The sequence below is a fragment of the Corythoichthys intestinalis genome, chromosome 8 (assembly GCF_030265065.1).
Source record: "Corythoichthys intestinalis isolate RoL2023-P3 chromosome 8, ASM3026506v1, whole genome shotgun sequence".
NCBI lineage: Eukaryota > Metazoa > Chordata > Actinopteri > Syngnathiformes > Syngnathidae > Corythoichthys > Corythoichthys intestinalis.
The window spans coordinates 10,489,216-10,507,243 of record NC_080402.1 but is presented as its reverse complement, the minus strand read 5'-3'; the positions used below and the strand labels follow the sequence as shown (position 1 = coordinate 10,507,243).

At 37.6% G+C, this 18,028-nt stretch overlaps 1 protein-coding gene across 4 annotated transcripts in view; it reads right to left on the bottom strand.

Annotated features, from left to right (window-relative positions):
• gstcd (glutathione S-transferase, C-terminal domain containing) overlaps positions 1-18,028 on the bottom strand; it is a 132,938-nt gene that overhangs the window by 74,434 nt on the left and 40,476 nt on the right. For all 4 annotated transcript variants that reach the window (XM_057842650.1, XM_057842649.1, XM_057842648.1 and 1 more), the window contains one exon: positions 15,623-15,716. In XM_057842650.1, coding sequence (XP_057698633.1) covers positions 15,623-15,716 — 94 coding nt within the window. The remainder of the gene's footprint in view (positions 1-15,622; positions 15,717-18,028) is intronic.

Below are 18,028 nucleotides of genomic sequence, written 5' to 3'. Positions count from 1 at the left end.
AATGGCGGCCGTATGTATGGAGGTGCCATCGCGTTCCCGGTGCGTTCGTCCCCTTTCAGGCTCGAACTTTAGAAACGCGATTATTTTGTCAAATATACAACACATAAATTATTTTTTCATGCTTTATTTGTTGGACAATGTTTCAATTACTTTACTTGTGACCCTATTTGGCATGTGAAGAAATTACTTCACATAACTGCTTTAATGCGCTGCAGAATAAATTTTAGGTGATGTAAAACAAAGGCTTTCTAAGATTGCCCTTTCGAAGGAGCATTAAATGCAAATACAAAATAAAATAAAACTATGCAGCATTGTACTTTTATTTAAGCACAATTAAAACTAGATGAGCTATGCCTCAAATGGTTTAAAAATAAATAAATAAATGAGGACATAAGTACAATAAAAGAACAATTGGCTAACATGCACAGTGAAAGTCTGCTAGCTTTAATGTTATAAAATGCTTACTTTTATTAACAATGCTCTTAACAATCGTTCAAAAATATATTTGCATAAAAAACGACGAAACATACCGTATTTTTTCAAACTACAAGTAGCTGTTTTTTTTTTCATAGTTTGGCTGGGGGTCCGACTTATACTCTGGAGCGACTTATGTGTGAAATTATTAACACATTATTATATCATTTCACATGTTATTTTGGTGTTTTGGAATGACACTGATGGTTTGGTTTTGGACTCTTCCAGGTAGGGTTATCAAATTTATCGTGCTAACGGCTGGAAATAATATTTTTTACATTTATCACGTTACAATATTTAACACAATTAACGCATGCGCTGCACGACCCACTCAGCATTGTTGCGTTCAATCTATAATGGCGCCGTTTTACCCACAGTAAATAAAGTTAAAAGGCAGCGTAAAATGAGTAGAGTGAATTTTGGCAGGCTTTCGAGCCTTTTAAATGGCTAAAGCCTTACAATCCCTCTCCCAACGATTAGAATAATCGTGGGAAGCAATGTGGGGAAGAAAGGTAGTCGTTGATCTTTTTCTTAACACCTTATGTTATTTCCCAACGCAAAGATACTGTATATTAGAGCTGAAACGAATACTCGAGCAACTCGAGTAACTCGAGTTTAAAAACTGATCCGAGTAATTTTATTCACCTCGAGTAATCGTTTATTTTGACAGCTCTAAGCATCACGTTTTGCTCGGACTACTTTTAATGCGGGACAACGCGCTGATGTCACGTGCGTAGAGGAAGAAGCAAAAAAAAAAAACTTACTGCAGCCGACAACCGCTACAAACGACGCCGACGTTGCTAAATACTAGCCCGCTCATGCTACGTTAGTTGCAGGTGGCGTCCAGTGAGTCTCATAGAGATCACATGTATGTTGAACTAGATGCGCAATGACAGACTAGGCCGCGTCTGGGCAGCGTTAGCAAACAGCCGCCATCTTAAAGCAGTAGAGCGCTAAGCGCTAATAAAGAGCGCTAAACGCTAATATACTGTATAAGATTAACGTTACTGTCACTACTAGCTCACCTTACGTTAGCACTGCGGAGGGCTAGGTTTCAATTAATTAAGAGCGCTTTCGATGCGTGGCTAACGTGTCTTACATACAGGCTATAACATAACATAGCGTTGTGGAGTGATGAGCATGTCAAATAAAAACTCAACAATGCTAACTATCAATTTTAGCTCAGTAATCATTGCTGGATAAAACACCAAGTAGCACTAGTCCCTGATGTGCTCCAATACAGCCTGTATCATACATTTATTCTGAACAGTGCAAAAACTTAAATCCTATCAGGACTTACAGTTTAGACTAACTTAAAACTTAACTAGAACTTAAAAATGGCTTGACACAAATAGAAATTTAATTGGAAAACGTAGGAAAAAATCCTAACTTTTAAGTGATGTGTGTTATCAAGCGTAAAGGCATTTTTAGGTGTGTTTATATATATATATATATATATATATATATATATATATATATAAAAATAAGATCTAAAGGTTTTTTGAGTGAAAGCAGTGAATTAGTCATTTTTTTAAATTCTAGTTACATCTGAGATGCAATTGTTGGCTGTTTTCAACAATATACATCAAAAATAAAGACATTGATTGACTGAAAATGATAAAATGTCTTGTTTTCTCATGTATATCTATAATTGCTCTTCACCTAAAAATATATTTGTTTTATCCGATTACTCGATTAATCGATAGAATTTTCAGTCGATTACTCGATTACTAAAATATTCGATAGCTGCAGCCCTACTGTATATCAATTGGTACCACGACGCACAGTCATGGTTGCACTTCCAATCATGCATTTGGAAGTTAAATGGCTACAGTATCATTTACTGAAAGCTCAACAAATACACTAGATGGCAATATTTAGTCACAATATACAAAGTCACATTTATCCTTGAAGAATTACAAGTCTTTCTATCCGTGGATCCCTCTCACAGAAAGAATGTTAATAATGTAAATGCCATCTTGAGGATTTATTGTCATAATAAACAAATACATTACTTATGTACTGTATGTTGAATGTATATATTCGTCCGAGTTTTATTCATTTTTTTCTTTATGCATTGCCAAAATGTATATGATCGGGAAAAATTATCGGGAATGATTGGAATTGAATCGGGAGCACAAAAAAAAAAGCAATCGAATCGGGAAATATCGGGATCGGCAGATACTCAAACTAAAACGATCGGGATCGGATCGGGAGCAAAAAAACATGATCGGAACAACCCTAATTATCATACTGTACACTTATTCAGCAAGTTGTTCACTATTGTATTTTCATTTTAAATTGCCTTTCAAGATGACATATCTGTTCTATGTGCTGGATTTTATCCAGTAAATTTCCCCCCAAAATGCGACTTATACTCAGGTGCGACTTATATGTTTTTTTTCCTCTTCATTGGGCATTTTATGACTGGTGCCACTTATACTCAGGTGCGACTTATAGTCTGAAAAATACGGTACCTATAAAGTAAATGAAAAAAATGCATTACAAACATATTAGCTCAAAAACCTTGCCTTACCTTATGTTGATCTTAACAGGGAGCAGCTGCATTCAGCCATATTAAACGATTTATGTCATATTCCCTGTTGCCGCTAGAGGGCAGTGTATTTACCCAAATCAATAAAACTAAATGCAACCACTTTCAAAACAAACCAATACAATGCCAATCTAATTAAACGAATACTCAAAGCAGCAAAATTGGATTTGAAGTTTTTTGTCTAATCGAATTGCTCGAGTTAATCGATTATTCGTTGCAGCACTACTTCAGTTACCCACGAAAGTTGTCTGGTCATAGACACAATGAAGTTTTGTATCAACCTATCAACCTGTTGCAGCCAACAATTACTGAAAATTCTATTTATGAACGCTGCACTACCATTGAGCCATGTTATGGTGTACAACCCATTAGAATCCTGCTTCCACATTTCACTGATTACAATCTGATAATCTAGGGACCCAAACAAAGAACGACAGCTCTGCCTGTTCAAACCAAGTCATGCTTAGAGTAGCTAAAAGGGAAGACATGGGAATTCAATGTCCTCTCCCAAAACAAGCCCGGAGGACTCCATCGCAGCATGCCTCAACTATGACAACTATGTGGTCTCCTCAATCAGTCTGGTTGTTTTTCTCTGCTTTCACCGCTGGCCTTGTTTATCTTGATAACGGTTGTCTCTTGTCAGACTATCTGAGCCTCATCTCATCTGCTGCTGTCGCTCTATCCTTCTTGCCCGCTTTAGCGATACCTGCACTGCATGCTCTGGCGCATTGATTCACACTGCATTCAGAGACACCCACGCCTGTTTTGCAAAACAAGCTCCTAAACAAGAGGATCAACATCACATACGTCTTCTATTTCATACATCAGAGTGAACTTTTACGTGGGAGACTTGTTTTGACTTTGAGAAAACTTTCCAGAAATTAGTCTGTCATTTGTGGATTGGGAAAACATTTTACTTTATTTTCTTTCACCTGATATCAGGAGGCTTTACGATTGCCCCCCCCCCACACACAAAAAAAAGGATCAGAGTTTCATTTTTCATTTTGTGGAACATATATTTTTGAGAGTTAAATAGCAGGCATGAAAATGGGTCAGGGGTGAAAAAAAGGTGAGAAGTAGGCCTGAACGATATTGGAAAAAACGTTGCGATTTTTGGGGGGTATTATATTGCGATATCAAAAAATATATATATAATTTTTTTTAAAAGAAATTTTCACAAGATGACTTGAATAGCTATTTGGAAAGACTATGGATGACTCAACATCACCACAGTGTACACTGATCCCTCGTTTTTCGCGGTTAATGGGGACCAGAACCCGCCGCAATAAGTGAAAAACCGCTAAGTAGCGCACCCGCCCAATTTTTTGTGTGTGTGTGCGTTTTTTGTGCTCAATTTATTTATTCAGATTTAGCATTGAAAAGAGATACATAAGAAATGTTTTTTTCTCACTTTTTCCCCCAAAATGATTTAAAAAATGTATACAAATAAATGGTTTTTAAGCACTTCAAATATCATAATTATTATCAGTTTTAAACATAACTGTCCAACCAAATCATTTTTGAACAAGAATAAAGTACTGTAGTAGAAAAATGCTTGGCTTTATTAAATGCTTCTGTTTATCTACCTTAGCTGTGACTCTTGGAGTGACATGTAGAAATTTCAAACTCCTCATGATCACTTCTGGCATTTATTTTAGGCGCTTAAGGTATTCATTCACGGCCGACGTGCAGCCAAGCTTGGCATTGAAGAGGCAGGACACAACAGTACCCTTTTTTGTGTCATTGAAATAAGTAAATGTTTTGGCCACTCCGGTGAGTTTTTTTTGGCTTTGTGCTGCTTTCCCCATCATCCCAAATCATCCCCACCGGTCCCCCCCCCCCCCCCCCCTTAGAAATGTTCTCCACGGATCTACACAATTCACGTAGGTCACTCTTTTTTACTTCAAAACAGCGACTTTCGCCGAAAGGTGAGAGATTTTCATGCCTGAAATAGGGACAATTGAGCTAATTTCTGTAGTGCAAACGCCATCTTCCATTGCACATGAGCATTAAGTTAGTAGGTGTTCGAAAAACAAAAGGGATTTTGCATTTCAATAGACATTACGAGTTATTTTCTTTGTTATGTTTGTTTAGTGTTTCAGTTTAACTCAACTGGAATCAAATAAACTGCTTAAAACTATAAACATTGGAATCCTTTTGAAGGGCGGTTAGCATTCTGCTAAAATACATTCAATTTGCATCTCTACCATATTTGTTCGATTAAATATGTCACAGTTGATCATCAAGATTGACACTTTTTGGGGGTATTTTTCTTTATAGGGCGGGTCTATGATCTAGATCTTAAAATAGTCTAGCCCTAATTAAAACTGATACTCCAGTTAAAGTTTGAGTAACTTGAAGGTACAAAAGTGCTTTACCAGTGAAAGACCTAAAGATGAATTTTTCCCACACCCTGTTTTGTGAACTGTATGTATTTTTTCAGAATATCTGCGCTTCAGACAAAACAAAAGTGATTTCATTGAACTTCCTAAAGGCAAAGACCATGTACACTATGATAATTTTCAAGGATATCTATGAATGGACTGCAGCTATGGATGCATTTATATGGAGTGCTGCAGATTCGTGAAACAAGTTTTTTTTATGTGAGACTGTACAATAAAACCTACAAAACTAACACAAATGTCCATTAAGTCATAACATTTGGATTTTTAAACCAACATGTTTTGAAAAGATTGCATTGAGACTAGAGCTGAAACGAGTACTCGAGCAACTCGAGTAACTCGAGTTTAAAAACTGATCCGAGTAATTTTATTCACCTCGAGTAATCGTTTATTTTGACAGCTCTAAGCATCACGTTTTGCTAGGACTACTTTTAATGCAGGACAACGCGCTGTCACGTTCGGAGAGGCAGAAGGGGAAAAAAAACAAAAAACTTACCGCAGCCGACAGCCGCCACAAACGACGCCGACGTTGCTAAATACTAGCCCGCACAATGCTACATTGGTAACAGCAGGTAGCGTCTGGTGCGTCTCATAGAGATCACATGTATGTTGAACTAGATGCGAAATGACAGACTCTGCCGCGTCTGGGCAGCGTTTGTAAACAGCCGCCATCTTAAAGCAGTACAGCGCTAAGCGCTAATAAAGAGCGCTAAGCGCTAATAAATAAGATTAACAATACTGTAGCTACTAGCTCACGTAACGTTAGCCCTGCGGAGGGCTAGGTTTCTATTAATTATGACCACTGTCGATGCGTGGCTAACGTGTCTTACATACAGGCTTTAACATAACATAGCATTGTGGGGTGATGAGGGTGTAAAATAAAAACTTAATCATGCTAACTATCAATTTTAGCTCAGTAGTCATTGCTGGATAAAACACCAAGTAGCACTGGTCCCTAATGTGCTCCAATACAGCCTGTATCATACATTTATTTTGAACACAGCAAAAACTCAAAATCCTATCAGGACTTACAGTTTAGACTAACTTAAAACTTAACTAGAACTTAAAAATGGCTTGAGACAAAGAGAAATTCAATTGAAACACGTGGGGAAAAAATCCTAACTTTTAAGTGATGTGTGTTATCAAGCGTAACGACATTTTTAGGTAAGATATATATATATATATATATTAATAAGATCTAAAAGTTTTTTTGAGTGAAAGCAGTGAATTAGTCTTTTTTTTTTTTTTTTTTTTTAATTCTAGTTACATCTGAGATGCAATTGTTGGCTGTTTTCAACAATATACATCGAAAATAAAGACATTCATTGACTGAAAATGATTCAAGATTAGATGAAATGTCTTGTTTTCTCATGTATATGTATAATTGCTCTTCACCTAAAAATATATTTGTTTTATCCGATTACTCGATTAATCGATAGAATTTTCAGTCGATTACTCGATTACTAAATTATTCGATAGCTGCAGCCCTAATTGAGACTTTATATTGCAAAAGGGAAGAGGATTAGAAGAGTGAGCATTAAAAGCTTGTTCAGCTTGTTTATTCTGGAGTTTCTTCCAAAAGATAGAGCAGCATCAATAAATATCAGAAACACATTAGTTAGACCAAAACTCTAAGTGCACTCACATTCAAAATAGTGCTTGGCAATATGATGGTGTATATACATGGAAAAATGATACTAAACCTTATATCGTCCTCATTTCTTGATAACATTGCCATTTATTAGGCATAGGCTTTGTTATGCTCACTCGGCTGTACTGAAAAGCTGTTACCACTATGAGCAATGACACCGAGAGGTGTCATAAATCACCACACAACTCAAACGGTGCATAAATTAAAAAAAAAGTTAATCAATATTAACATATTATAAATTCTGAGGTGAACACACAGCGACTACTTCCAAACATTGGGAAATAATTAGCCAGTATCAAAAGCAACAAAAACACCTAACTATTAAGATTTTTAATTTATTTATTTACTCTATTTTCAGACAATAACAGACCTGTTAAGTTTCACGATTTGGTCGGGAGACTCCCGATTTTGACCCCAATGCTCATGCCTCACGATTAGAAAGCCAAATCTCCCGATTTTCCAAAAATGTCAATTTTTTTTTTTTTTTTTTTACGTTTTTGTTTGTCACCGTTTTGTAACGATACCATTCGGCCCGATTCGGAAAGTGACCAACAACGAATAGCCTGGCCGTCTCCGACTTCCCAGCCATCACTCCCCTTCAGAGCTGGAAAAGCCCAACCAATCATCTGACAGGGAGGGAAGAGGTGTAGCACCACCGACTTCCCAAGATGCTGGCACTAATAAACCGGCTTTTAGACTGGTTCAAGTCTTTATTTTGGAAGGAAGAGATGGAGCTGACCCTGGTCGGCCTCCAGTATTCGGGAAAAACGACGTTCGTCAACGTAATTGCCGTAAGTCTTACCTGCCAGCGATAGCTAACTAGCCTAATGCTAATAGCATTAGCGCTAATGATGGGAGAACGATGAGGAAGAAGTCGCTGCTTTACTCTGTGTTTTCGTGGATCAAACATCATGGAATATTAAACCACTGCGGTCCTACCCCCACAATATATGAATTTAAGTGAGAAAGCATATCGTTACTTACTTGAAGTTTAATCATTTAGATTCGCTATTATGCTAAAGCTAAAGTGTATACTATACACTTTATTACATTATATCATTATTACTGTGCTGAAAAAAAAAAAAAAAGTTTCAATTCTAGGTTACAATTCAATTAAAAAACTGCCATGACAAAGATACTTTTAAAAACAAATATGATTAATTTTCTAAATGATGTAATTAATGTTTTTAATCTTGCTGATTTAGTCTGACGAAACCCTAATTGGAGTGATGGTTGATGAGATGAAGAGGCTGCTGAGGAAGCTGATGTCCAAATTTGTGCAAATGGATGTGATCAGGAAAGCTGAGGATATCCTAGATGTTGATTACAGGAACAAGGAGAACTGGCATGACACAGGCAACATAGCAGTATCACATGATGCCAGACAATACATGGAGCAAGTTGAAGACTATCTCTGATGCCACCAAAAAGAGGTTCTTTGACAGTGTAGTTAATTTTTACACAAGTGTTGTGACCAAAATGAACTTGAAAAAAAATGGTTGCATTTTGTCTTAGCGATTGTCGCGCGCGCGCGTCATCGGGGTTGGCAAACAGAAATCTCCCTATTTGCAATTTCTACAACTTAACAGGTATGCAATAAGTCACACCACAGTATAAGTCGCAACAGACAAAAAATGTGCAACGAAGAGGAAAAAAAACATAAGTCACACAGGAGAAGTCGCATTTTTGCAAGAATTTTTTTTTAAAAATCCAACATCAAAAACAGACATGTCATCTTGAAAGGCAATTTAAAATAAAAATTGAATACAGACCAACAGGCTTAATAAGGGTATACAGTATGCTGACGTTCAGAGGTAGGTAGTAATGAGTTACATGTACTCAGTTACATTTACTTGAGTAAATTTTTGCGAAAAATGTATTTTTAAGAGTAGTTTTACTCAGCCATACTCTTTACTTTTACTTGAGTAGACTTGTGAAGAAAAAACGCAACTCTTAAGCCTGAGTTATGCTCCCGCGTTGCTGTGACAACGCAGCGACTACGGCGTCATTCGACATTCGATGGTTCTCCGGCCAGATGACGTGTTGCTCTGTAATTCGCCGCCAAGCCACTAGAGGGGTGTGGCGTTATGTTTGTACGGTTTTGGGGCATGCTTGTTGACTTCCTCTTGTCTAGTTTAACGGAGAAAAAATAAACAATGCAAGATGGAACGCTTGAATGTAGATCTTCAGCTCATCAACATTGAATAAATGTTGATCCAACAAATGTTGAGGCACAGGCGATGCAGAAGACGGTTTCGAGGCGACATTTGATGCTGCATAGAGAGTTCTAGCTTCGGGTGGAAACTAGCTAGCTGTGGCTGCTAGCTTCAAACTGACGTCGAGCACTGCGTCCAGCGTTTTGTCCGAGGTCTGCAAAGCCCTCCAGCCCGATTTGTTTGCCGTGTTCTACAACCAGACAGTGGGAAGCCATGGCAGATTTCTGGCATCTATGGAACTTCCCAAACTGCATTGGAAGCCTTGATGTTAACGTTATCATAAAAGCACCGAGGCACTCTCAATCAGTGATGATGTATCGTGTGTGAACTGTCTGTTGTTGAAAATTAAACATCAAAACAACTCTTTTGGCACCAAACCTGTGCTTTATTCTTCAGATAATTGAAGTGTGACATGTAAATAAGTCACAGACTGACAGCAAACATATGTACACAATAAATGATGAAGTGCACCAACCAAAAATACGACATAAAGTGATAAAAAGCTGGCAGTTTTGGGCTGACTAGGTCACTGTCCGTGTGGCCACTCGATTCCGAACACACACGTCCCGGTGGTTCTTCCATTTTTTTCTTCAATCGCTGACCTAGCCATTTGGTAATCTTTATGATGTCTTTACGAGACTTGCTCTTCGATGATACTCCTGTCGGCTAGGTCCATTTTTGCGTGTAGAAAAATGATGTTTGATTCTAATGTACAATGGCGGTGATTTCACGCTGAACCGGAAACAACAGCCTGAGTGGACCAATCACAGTCCATTTCCGCCATGTCATATGAGTTGACGTGACGTTAGGGTTTCAAAATTTAATAGGCACACGTCAGGCTACAGCACAGGGGCGTAAATCGGGTCTTCCTTGACGGCGCAGGTCTGACGCGGAAGTATAACTCGGCCTTTACTCCGGTACTTTGGGCAACACAAGAGTTGTTACATTTTTCCTCTTTATTCTACATATTAGGGGTTTTTTTTGCCAGCACAAGAGTAGCACTACTAATTTTACCAATGAGACGTCGCAAGAATAATCATATGACGCCATAACACCAATCAGACATAAGAATGCCGTTTTATGATCACGAGTCTGTTCAATAACGTGGCATCTTTAAAGCACAAAAAAATGAAATATTTGACAAAGAGCACTGACTCCAACATGAACACTCGAAAGCGTGGATTTTAACCTCTCTCCCAGTTTTTATTTGGCACCGATTGACCACGGAAAACCGGAGATATGATCCTTTTAATTTCATAATAGTAACTATGAAGGAATTACAGCATTCACTATTCAAACTGGTAACTATTTTCTCCACTAGAGCGCACTCATGCTGTTTGGACAAATAATGCTTCATTTCTTTTTTTTTTTTTTCTCTCTCGCTAGAATTCAACATTTTTTTGTATTTCTTTGGCTTAATGTTGTTATGTAATGGATTTTTGTACAGTATCATTATAACAACAGTTCATATAGATACGTTTGTGCTGAGATAAAAAAAAAAAATAATAATAAAATAAGCCGGTACAATGTTATTCATTAAATGAGTATTCTTTTCACTGAATGCTTTTTTACTTGTAGTTGCGTACATTTTTTGGAAGACTACTTTTACTTAAGTAATATTCTTATACGTAACGCTACTCTTACTTGAGTAAAATTTTTGGCTACTCTACCCACCTCTGCTAATGTTACATGACACATAAACAACAAACCGAGAATGGTATCGTAACGTAACTATCTTAACAAAACATAGCTATTAAGAGTTATTATTTGTTTTTATAAGTTACCGCCAATGTTGAAACACAGCCCTCCAGACGCACTTAGGCATGTGCCGGTATGAGATTTTGACGGTACGATAACCGTGAGCAAAAATACCGCGGTTTCACGGTATCACGGTATTGCAATTATAGCTCCCAAAAATTTTGAGCTGTATGGGTTAAAAAAAAAAACAACAACTTTTTTCCATTGAACAGGATTTTTTTTTTCAGACCATAGTTGCAAATTGGAACATGAATATATTGTTAAAATAAATAAATTATCAATAAAAAATATTTGAAATAAAATTTAAATAAATATAACTTATACACTATACTCACAGTCACAGCTCAAGTTGCACAAGATTACAGCAAGAACAAAATAATTTCTATAAAGTAAAAACACTTCTGAATAAAATTTTTAAAAATTTATACTGCATGACTTTTTTTTTAGGGTGGAAAAGCTTAAGTGAAGTTTCGCCATTTTCAGCCACTGTGTCAACTCTAGTCTACATGATGTCATGCCTTTGTGTTAAAAAGAACATAAGGAATTCATAAGTTAGGTAAAAATGTATAAGTTAGTTAAAATGTCAATATTGTTGTGGAAAGATTTCATCTTAAAAAAAAAATTTTTTTTATAAAAACACATTGGGAGTGAGACCTCACCTTGATCCAGTGAACGTGGATTTGTGCTTAGGGCAAGATCATCGTTTGCAATTAGCGATCTTTGATGCTATAACTTTTTCCCCTTCATTCAAGCGAATCAAGCTTGTTTTCTCACTCTGCGGCTGTAACACTCAACGAAGTTGCTCTCCCAGCTGAGCCTAGGCTAACATTCATCTTTGTAAGCTTTTACTTAGTATGTATATTGAATTTGAAAGGAAAATGTGTTTTGTTTTTGGCGAACTTTTTCCATGGTGCTAATCTGTGGAAGCTTACTCACATGGAAAAATCTAATTGTACAACATTTTAAATGTATTCATTTTGTATATTAAACTTACCAAGATTTGAGAGCTCAATAAATTGAAGAACAGTACGCCTCATGTTTGTAGTAATTGTTTTTGGGTTAGCTGGCTGTGTAGCCGATAGCGTCACTCTCACACACAGCAACAAACGGGGGGGGTGAGCGCTGCTGCGCCAAGCCGCTTCTGGCTGCATTTTTGACACAAGAAAAATAGCGAATACCGTCCTACGGTCTGACGGAAAATTTTAGTGGTTTTGAAACCGCGACGTTTTCACACCACGGTAAACCGTGAAACCGGTAACCGGCACATGCCTAGACGCACTCTTGCTGTATAGTGTGAAAATAATGTGAAATTATATAATAATTAGGGCTGTCAAAATTATCGCGTTAACGGGCGGAAAGTTATTTTTTTTTAATTATTCAAAAAATATTAATTAAAATATTTGACGCAATTAACGCACATGCCCCGCTCAAATAGATTAAAATGACAGCAGTGTAATGTCCGCTTGTTACTTGTTTTTTGGTGTTTGGCGCCCTCTGCTGGCGCTTGGATCAAAATGATTTTATGGGTTTGGGGAATGAGCAAGGTGTAATTACTGACATCAACAATGGCGAGCTGCTGGTTTATTTTTGTACTGAACATTTTACAAATTTTAATAAAACGAAAACATTAAGAGGTGTTTTAATATAAAATGTCTATAACTTGTACTAACATTTATCTTTTAAGAACTACAAGTCTTTCTATCCATGGATCGCTTTAAGAGAATGTTAATAATGTTAATGCCATCTTGTTGATTTATTGTTATAATCAACAAATACAGTACTTATGTACCGTATGTTGAATGTATATATCCGTCTTGTGTCTTATCTTTCAATTCCAACAACAATTTACAGAACAATATGGCATATTTTATAGATGGTTTGAGTTGCGATTAATTACGATTAATTCATTCTTAAGCTGTAATTAACTCGATTAAAAATGTTAATTGTTTGACAGGCCTAATAATAATGTATTATAGGGTACCACGGAAAGGAAGACATGTAGTTCTGAAAAAATAAATGTTAGTACGAGTTATGATAATTTGATATTAAAACCCCTCCAAATGTTTTCGTTTTATTATTAATTTACATATGCAGTATAAGTAAATTATTTTAACTAGCAGGTCGCCATTGTTGTTGATGTCGCAGAACGCTGACGTCACATGAACACGCTGCTGGACTTCCACCGTGTCACTCTTTAACTACATTAACATGTCCTCAGTTCTGCCCTTCCTTCCAGTTTGAACCCGAGTGGAACATTAATGTGAAGGACAGAAAAGGGGATGAGTCGAGTAGCGTTTATGTGTCAAGTTCTAGTGATGAGAGCGCTTCAATCTGTATTATTGAGGCCTTATTCTGGCATTCACAATCAAGATATGCAAAAGACATATAAAACTTACTCAGACTTTGGTAAAACTCTAAACATTTTAGCAACTCGCTTAGCTCAACAAATACACTGGATAGCAATATTTAGTCACAATATACAAACTATGATGCTGGGAGCCATTATCAGGAGTCTTGTACGTTGTGAAGACAACACTCAAATGAACATAAGGTACAATGAACCCACAGTAAAACAGGAAACTAAGGCATCAGTTGAGGGACAAAACACACTTGTTGGCTTGATTTCTAATGAATTTTAAACTTGACATTTTGGTTTATTTAAATCACTACCTTAGATAGTTAGAGTGACACTGCAGAAGTACGGCAGGGAGCCTGCATTTTCTAATCAATAAACATCGTCTATTGAGCAAAAGTGTGCTGGTTGCTGACTCACCGCGAACCTGGAAATTTCGGAAAACATTAGTGGTGTCACGGACAGGATCGCCTGGCTTTGTTCCTTCGCCGCCTTACCGGAGCGTTGGCTCCCGCTCATTTGTCACGGTAAGCTATTTTCATTGCTAAGGAACACCTGGTCGGGGATTCTGGGATTGACAAACTTGCCATTTCGTTGCCATTTGTTATGCCTGTTTTTGATACTTGTTTGCTTGCTCTTGTGGGATTATAATCAATAAATCTCATTTATTCTGCATTTTCTAATCAATAAACATCGTCTATTGAGTGTGCTGGTTGCCGACTCATTACGAACCTGGAAATTTCGGAAAACAGAGCCCATGTAACGTCACCTTCTGCGACGTCAACAACAATGGCGAATTATTTATTTATTTATTTATTTTTCAAATTTAATGAAAACGAAAACATTAAGAGGGGTTTTAAGATCAAATTATTATAACTCGTACCAACATTTATCTTTTAAAACCTACATGTCTTTCTATCCGTGATACCCTTTCATAATTTCAAACATAAATCCCTCCAGAGTATAAATCACACCCCCAGCCAAACTATGAAAAAAAACTGTGATTTATAGTCTGAAAAATTTATTTTTAGAAAAAGGTCACACATGGCATGCTGGGAATTCCAGCACCACTTTCAGCACGAACATTTTATCACCCAACCTGTGTGGTGAGTGACATATTCAAAACAATTAGAAATAACAGTGTTCAACAAAACAGAGCTAGAAGTGTAAATCTCATGCTATCTTGACATACTGTAATCTTAAAAGTTAAAGCCACTCACAAGTACTAGTAGATAATTGCATAGCTTTACGTTTGTGCAAAAATGTGTATGCGACTGTGCCGCTTCTGGTTTTATTGGATACTTTTACGTTGCAGCACCAGTTAGTATGTTTCACATTAATGGCAGGTTTATTGTCATGATCATTTCTAATCAGATTATTTAAAAAAAAAAAAAAAAAAAAAAAAGACTATATTGTGGCATATTGTAATCAAAATGAAAAATGATCATATTATGATCGTACTTTTTTTTTTAGTAAGATGTGATTTTTTTATACTATCATCTACAGATCTTACCAATGCTAGGCTTAAATGCAGACACTCAACTTGAGGTATTGCACATTGCAGTATTTCCAATCACACGGCGTGAGCACAATGTAAGGTTTGTCACCCTTTGGGGCTGTGACTATAAAACCCATTGATTGTGGATGTAAACACTCATTTAAAGCGGTAAGTCAGCACTTCTCCTTCCAAAGTTATTGTTTGTAATCTAGCAACACAGACGAAAAATATATTCATAGTTTATGACCCTCGTGAAACAAATAAATGAATGAGACGACGGTTGAAGGACCTGCTTGTGTTAGAGTCGTTGTCCAGGTGTATTATAGGAAATATTGCTGCATTTGTGCTGCATGCGTAGGCGTGTGTGGATTAGTGAAGCCACACACAAGGTTCAGGGTAAATTGGCTGCTTTTTGTCTCCAGTTTAATTACACGGTGCTAAACACTGTAATACTGCACAGGGAGATGTTAACAGGGCTACTGATATTGAAAGAGATTAACAGGAACAAGTGGGTGCAAACGCATGGTGATGCAGTGTGTGGCATGTACGGAGAGCAACAAATGCTTTTGTACAGGATTCAACGTTCTCAATTTGGCTGCAAGAAGCAGACTGTTTCTTAGAGGTGTGTCATGACCAAGCACCTGTGTTTTTAACTGACTGGTCAATGGCAGTTAATGAGTCTATTGTGGCTACGTGTATCAACAACTCTTTCGCACCTTCAGTGGGGTTGATGGCTTCCGGTAAGCTGTCCCACGGGATCGACCACTCCGGGCAAGGATGATCCGAGAAGGCCGCTTCAATGCCACTTTCCTATGGAGACATGCATAAATACATGTTACCATAGAAACCCAGCCTTGAGGCTTGAGCTACACCCAAGGGGCAAATCAGTCTTTCATGAAAATGGGAAGCATTATCAACTTCTAATTAAATGTTTACTTATGGCGCTCTGCGTATACTCGCGTGGGTTTTCTCCGGGTACTTGAAATTCCTCCTACGCGCTAAAAACATTAAAGTCCGGTTCAACTGAGATTCTTAATTTTACATAAATATCCGTGCATATGGCTACATACACCCTGTGAATGAATGGCAACCAAATGAGCATTTTTCTTCCCAAAAGTGTTTCTCCTTTTCTCCCAAAAACATGTAAATATGTTCTATTTTTAATTGTTTCAGTGTCCCAAAGACGTAATTATGCGTCTTTTACGTTTTTTTTTTCATAAGAGACATCTCTGGGTTCTGATTCAACTGAGATCCAAAGCACAAAGCTGAAAATCCATTTTAAAGCAATAAAACTGGCTACTGGAGGGCAGTAGCGCATTTGGTAAGACCCGTAACCCGTTTCAACGGCAACGAACGGCCGGGCCACACGCCGGCGGAAGGATGCCAGGCGGCGGACGACCGAGCAGAACAACCGAGAGGACGCCCGGGATGCGAGGCGTTGAACGACCGAGCAGAACGACTGGGACCACCAGTGCAGCGGACGATGTCGTTGAGTCGGTGCTGCACGCCGAGCAGACCCCACAGAGACTCAAAAAAATCCATCTTTATGAGACAGGCGGCAATGAGTGAAAAGTTAACCCGGCTGTCGCGGCCACAACAGCGTCATCTCAGTTAGTTATGTGTAAATAAATTGTTACTTTTCTATCAAAACCTCTATTTGTCTTGTTGTTTATATTATTTTGTAAAAGGAAAACATTATTCAGATGTTTGGGATGTAACAAAAGCAAAAAATAGCTGTGTTAAAGTCAAAGTTATGTTTGAAATGTATGCTTTCACAATAAGCTCAATTTCTCTGTTTTTTCATCAGAAATTAGAAAATTGCTCAAACTAAGCTATTTTTTAATGCTGATTTCTAAAGAATGGAAAAAGATATGAACTTACTTTTTTCCTGCTAAAAGAAGAGAGTTTAATCTTTCTTTTGGTGGGTTTCATGTTTATATATCAATAGAACAGAATTTTCTGTGGGCCTTAGCAAAATCAGTCAAAATCCAGTAAAACGGCCGGGAGCGAAGGGCCTTGCTCCGGTGAAAATGGCTGGGAGTGAATAAGTTAATGTAATTCCTAAAGGTGGACAATGTAGGATTGATGGCCAAAAATGGTACTGCAACTAGATCAAAATATTGGCAAGCACACAATGCCCTCCCCTTCGGGTAGCCAGAATACCACTTCACCTTGTAGATTCAGCAGGAAAAGAACTTTAAATGGCAAGCAACAAGTCTTCTACAGAAAGTATATCTTATTATTAATTTACATGTGAGATTTTTTTCAATTTAATAATGACAAAAAGTTTTTGGTTATAAAACAAGCAAGTTTGGTGAAGCAACAATTGGTAACTTTTCAGTTTTGGTCGATTTTAGCGACGCTGGTGGACAAAAGCGGTAGTGTTTTGAGGACTAGCGCACACCCGCACAATGTCGTAAAATCATCAATCCATCAAAAATCAATCTCCCGGTCGCCTGCAAATGGATTAAACAACATTTCTGTTTCCAGCGACTGTGTGATGGATGAATAGTAATAAGGTAATGAATCCAGTTGTGGCTAAACAATAACACATGGCAGTTAGGAACCGTGTGGCTTAGTGTGGCTAACCCCCCCACCCGAACTATTCTGTGCTGACGAGTTCGGTTGGGGGGAGGGGGGCGTCACGCCAGCGAGTGAAAGCCGGGCCAATGTTTATTCTGGATATCCTGGTAGCCTCCCTTTTTTTTCTTCCTCAGACAAAACTTTTTGTCCCTCTTGTTGCTCTGCCATCTTTGCAGAATTGGCGCGAAAGCGTTCGCATCAACTTCCGTCTTTATAATGAATGGGAAAAAGGGGAAGTGATGTATGCCATAAAGCAGTCAGTACATTTGTAGTTTTTTTTTTTGGTGTGGCAAGAATGCCGTAAAGCAGTCAGTACATTTGTAGTTTTTTTTTTTTGGTGTGGCAAGGTTCTTGTCACCCTCCTCAAAGATTAATTAGTGCCGGTGAAAGAAATACAGACCAGGGGTGTGACAAAATATCGAAATGGTGATATATCGTGATACTTTGTATCCCAAAAGGTTATCGATATGCTCCTGCCAAGAATCGAGATATCGTTTTAAAAAAGTGTCAATGTTAAAAAAAAATAATAATAAAAAAAA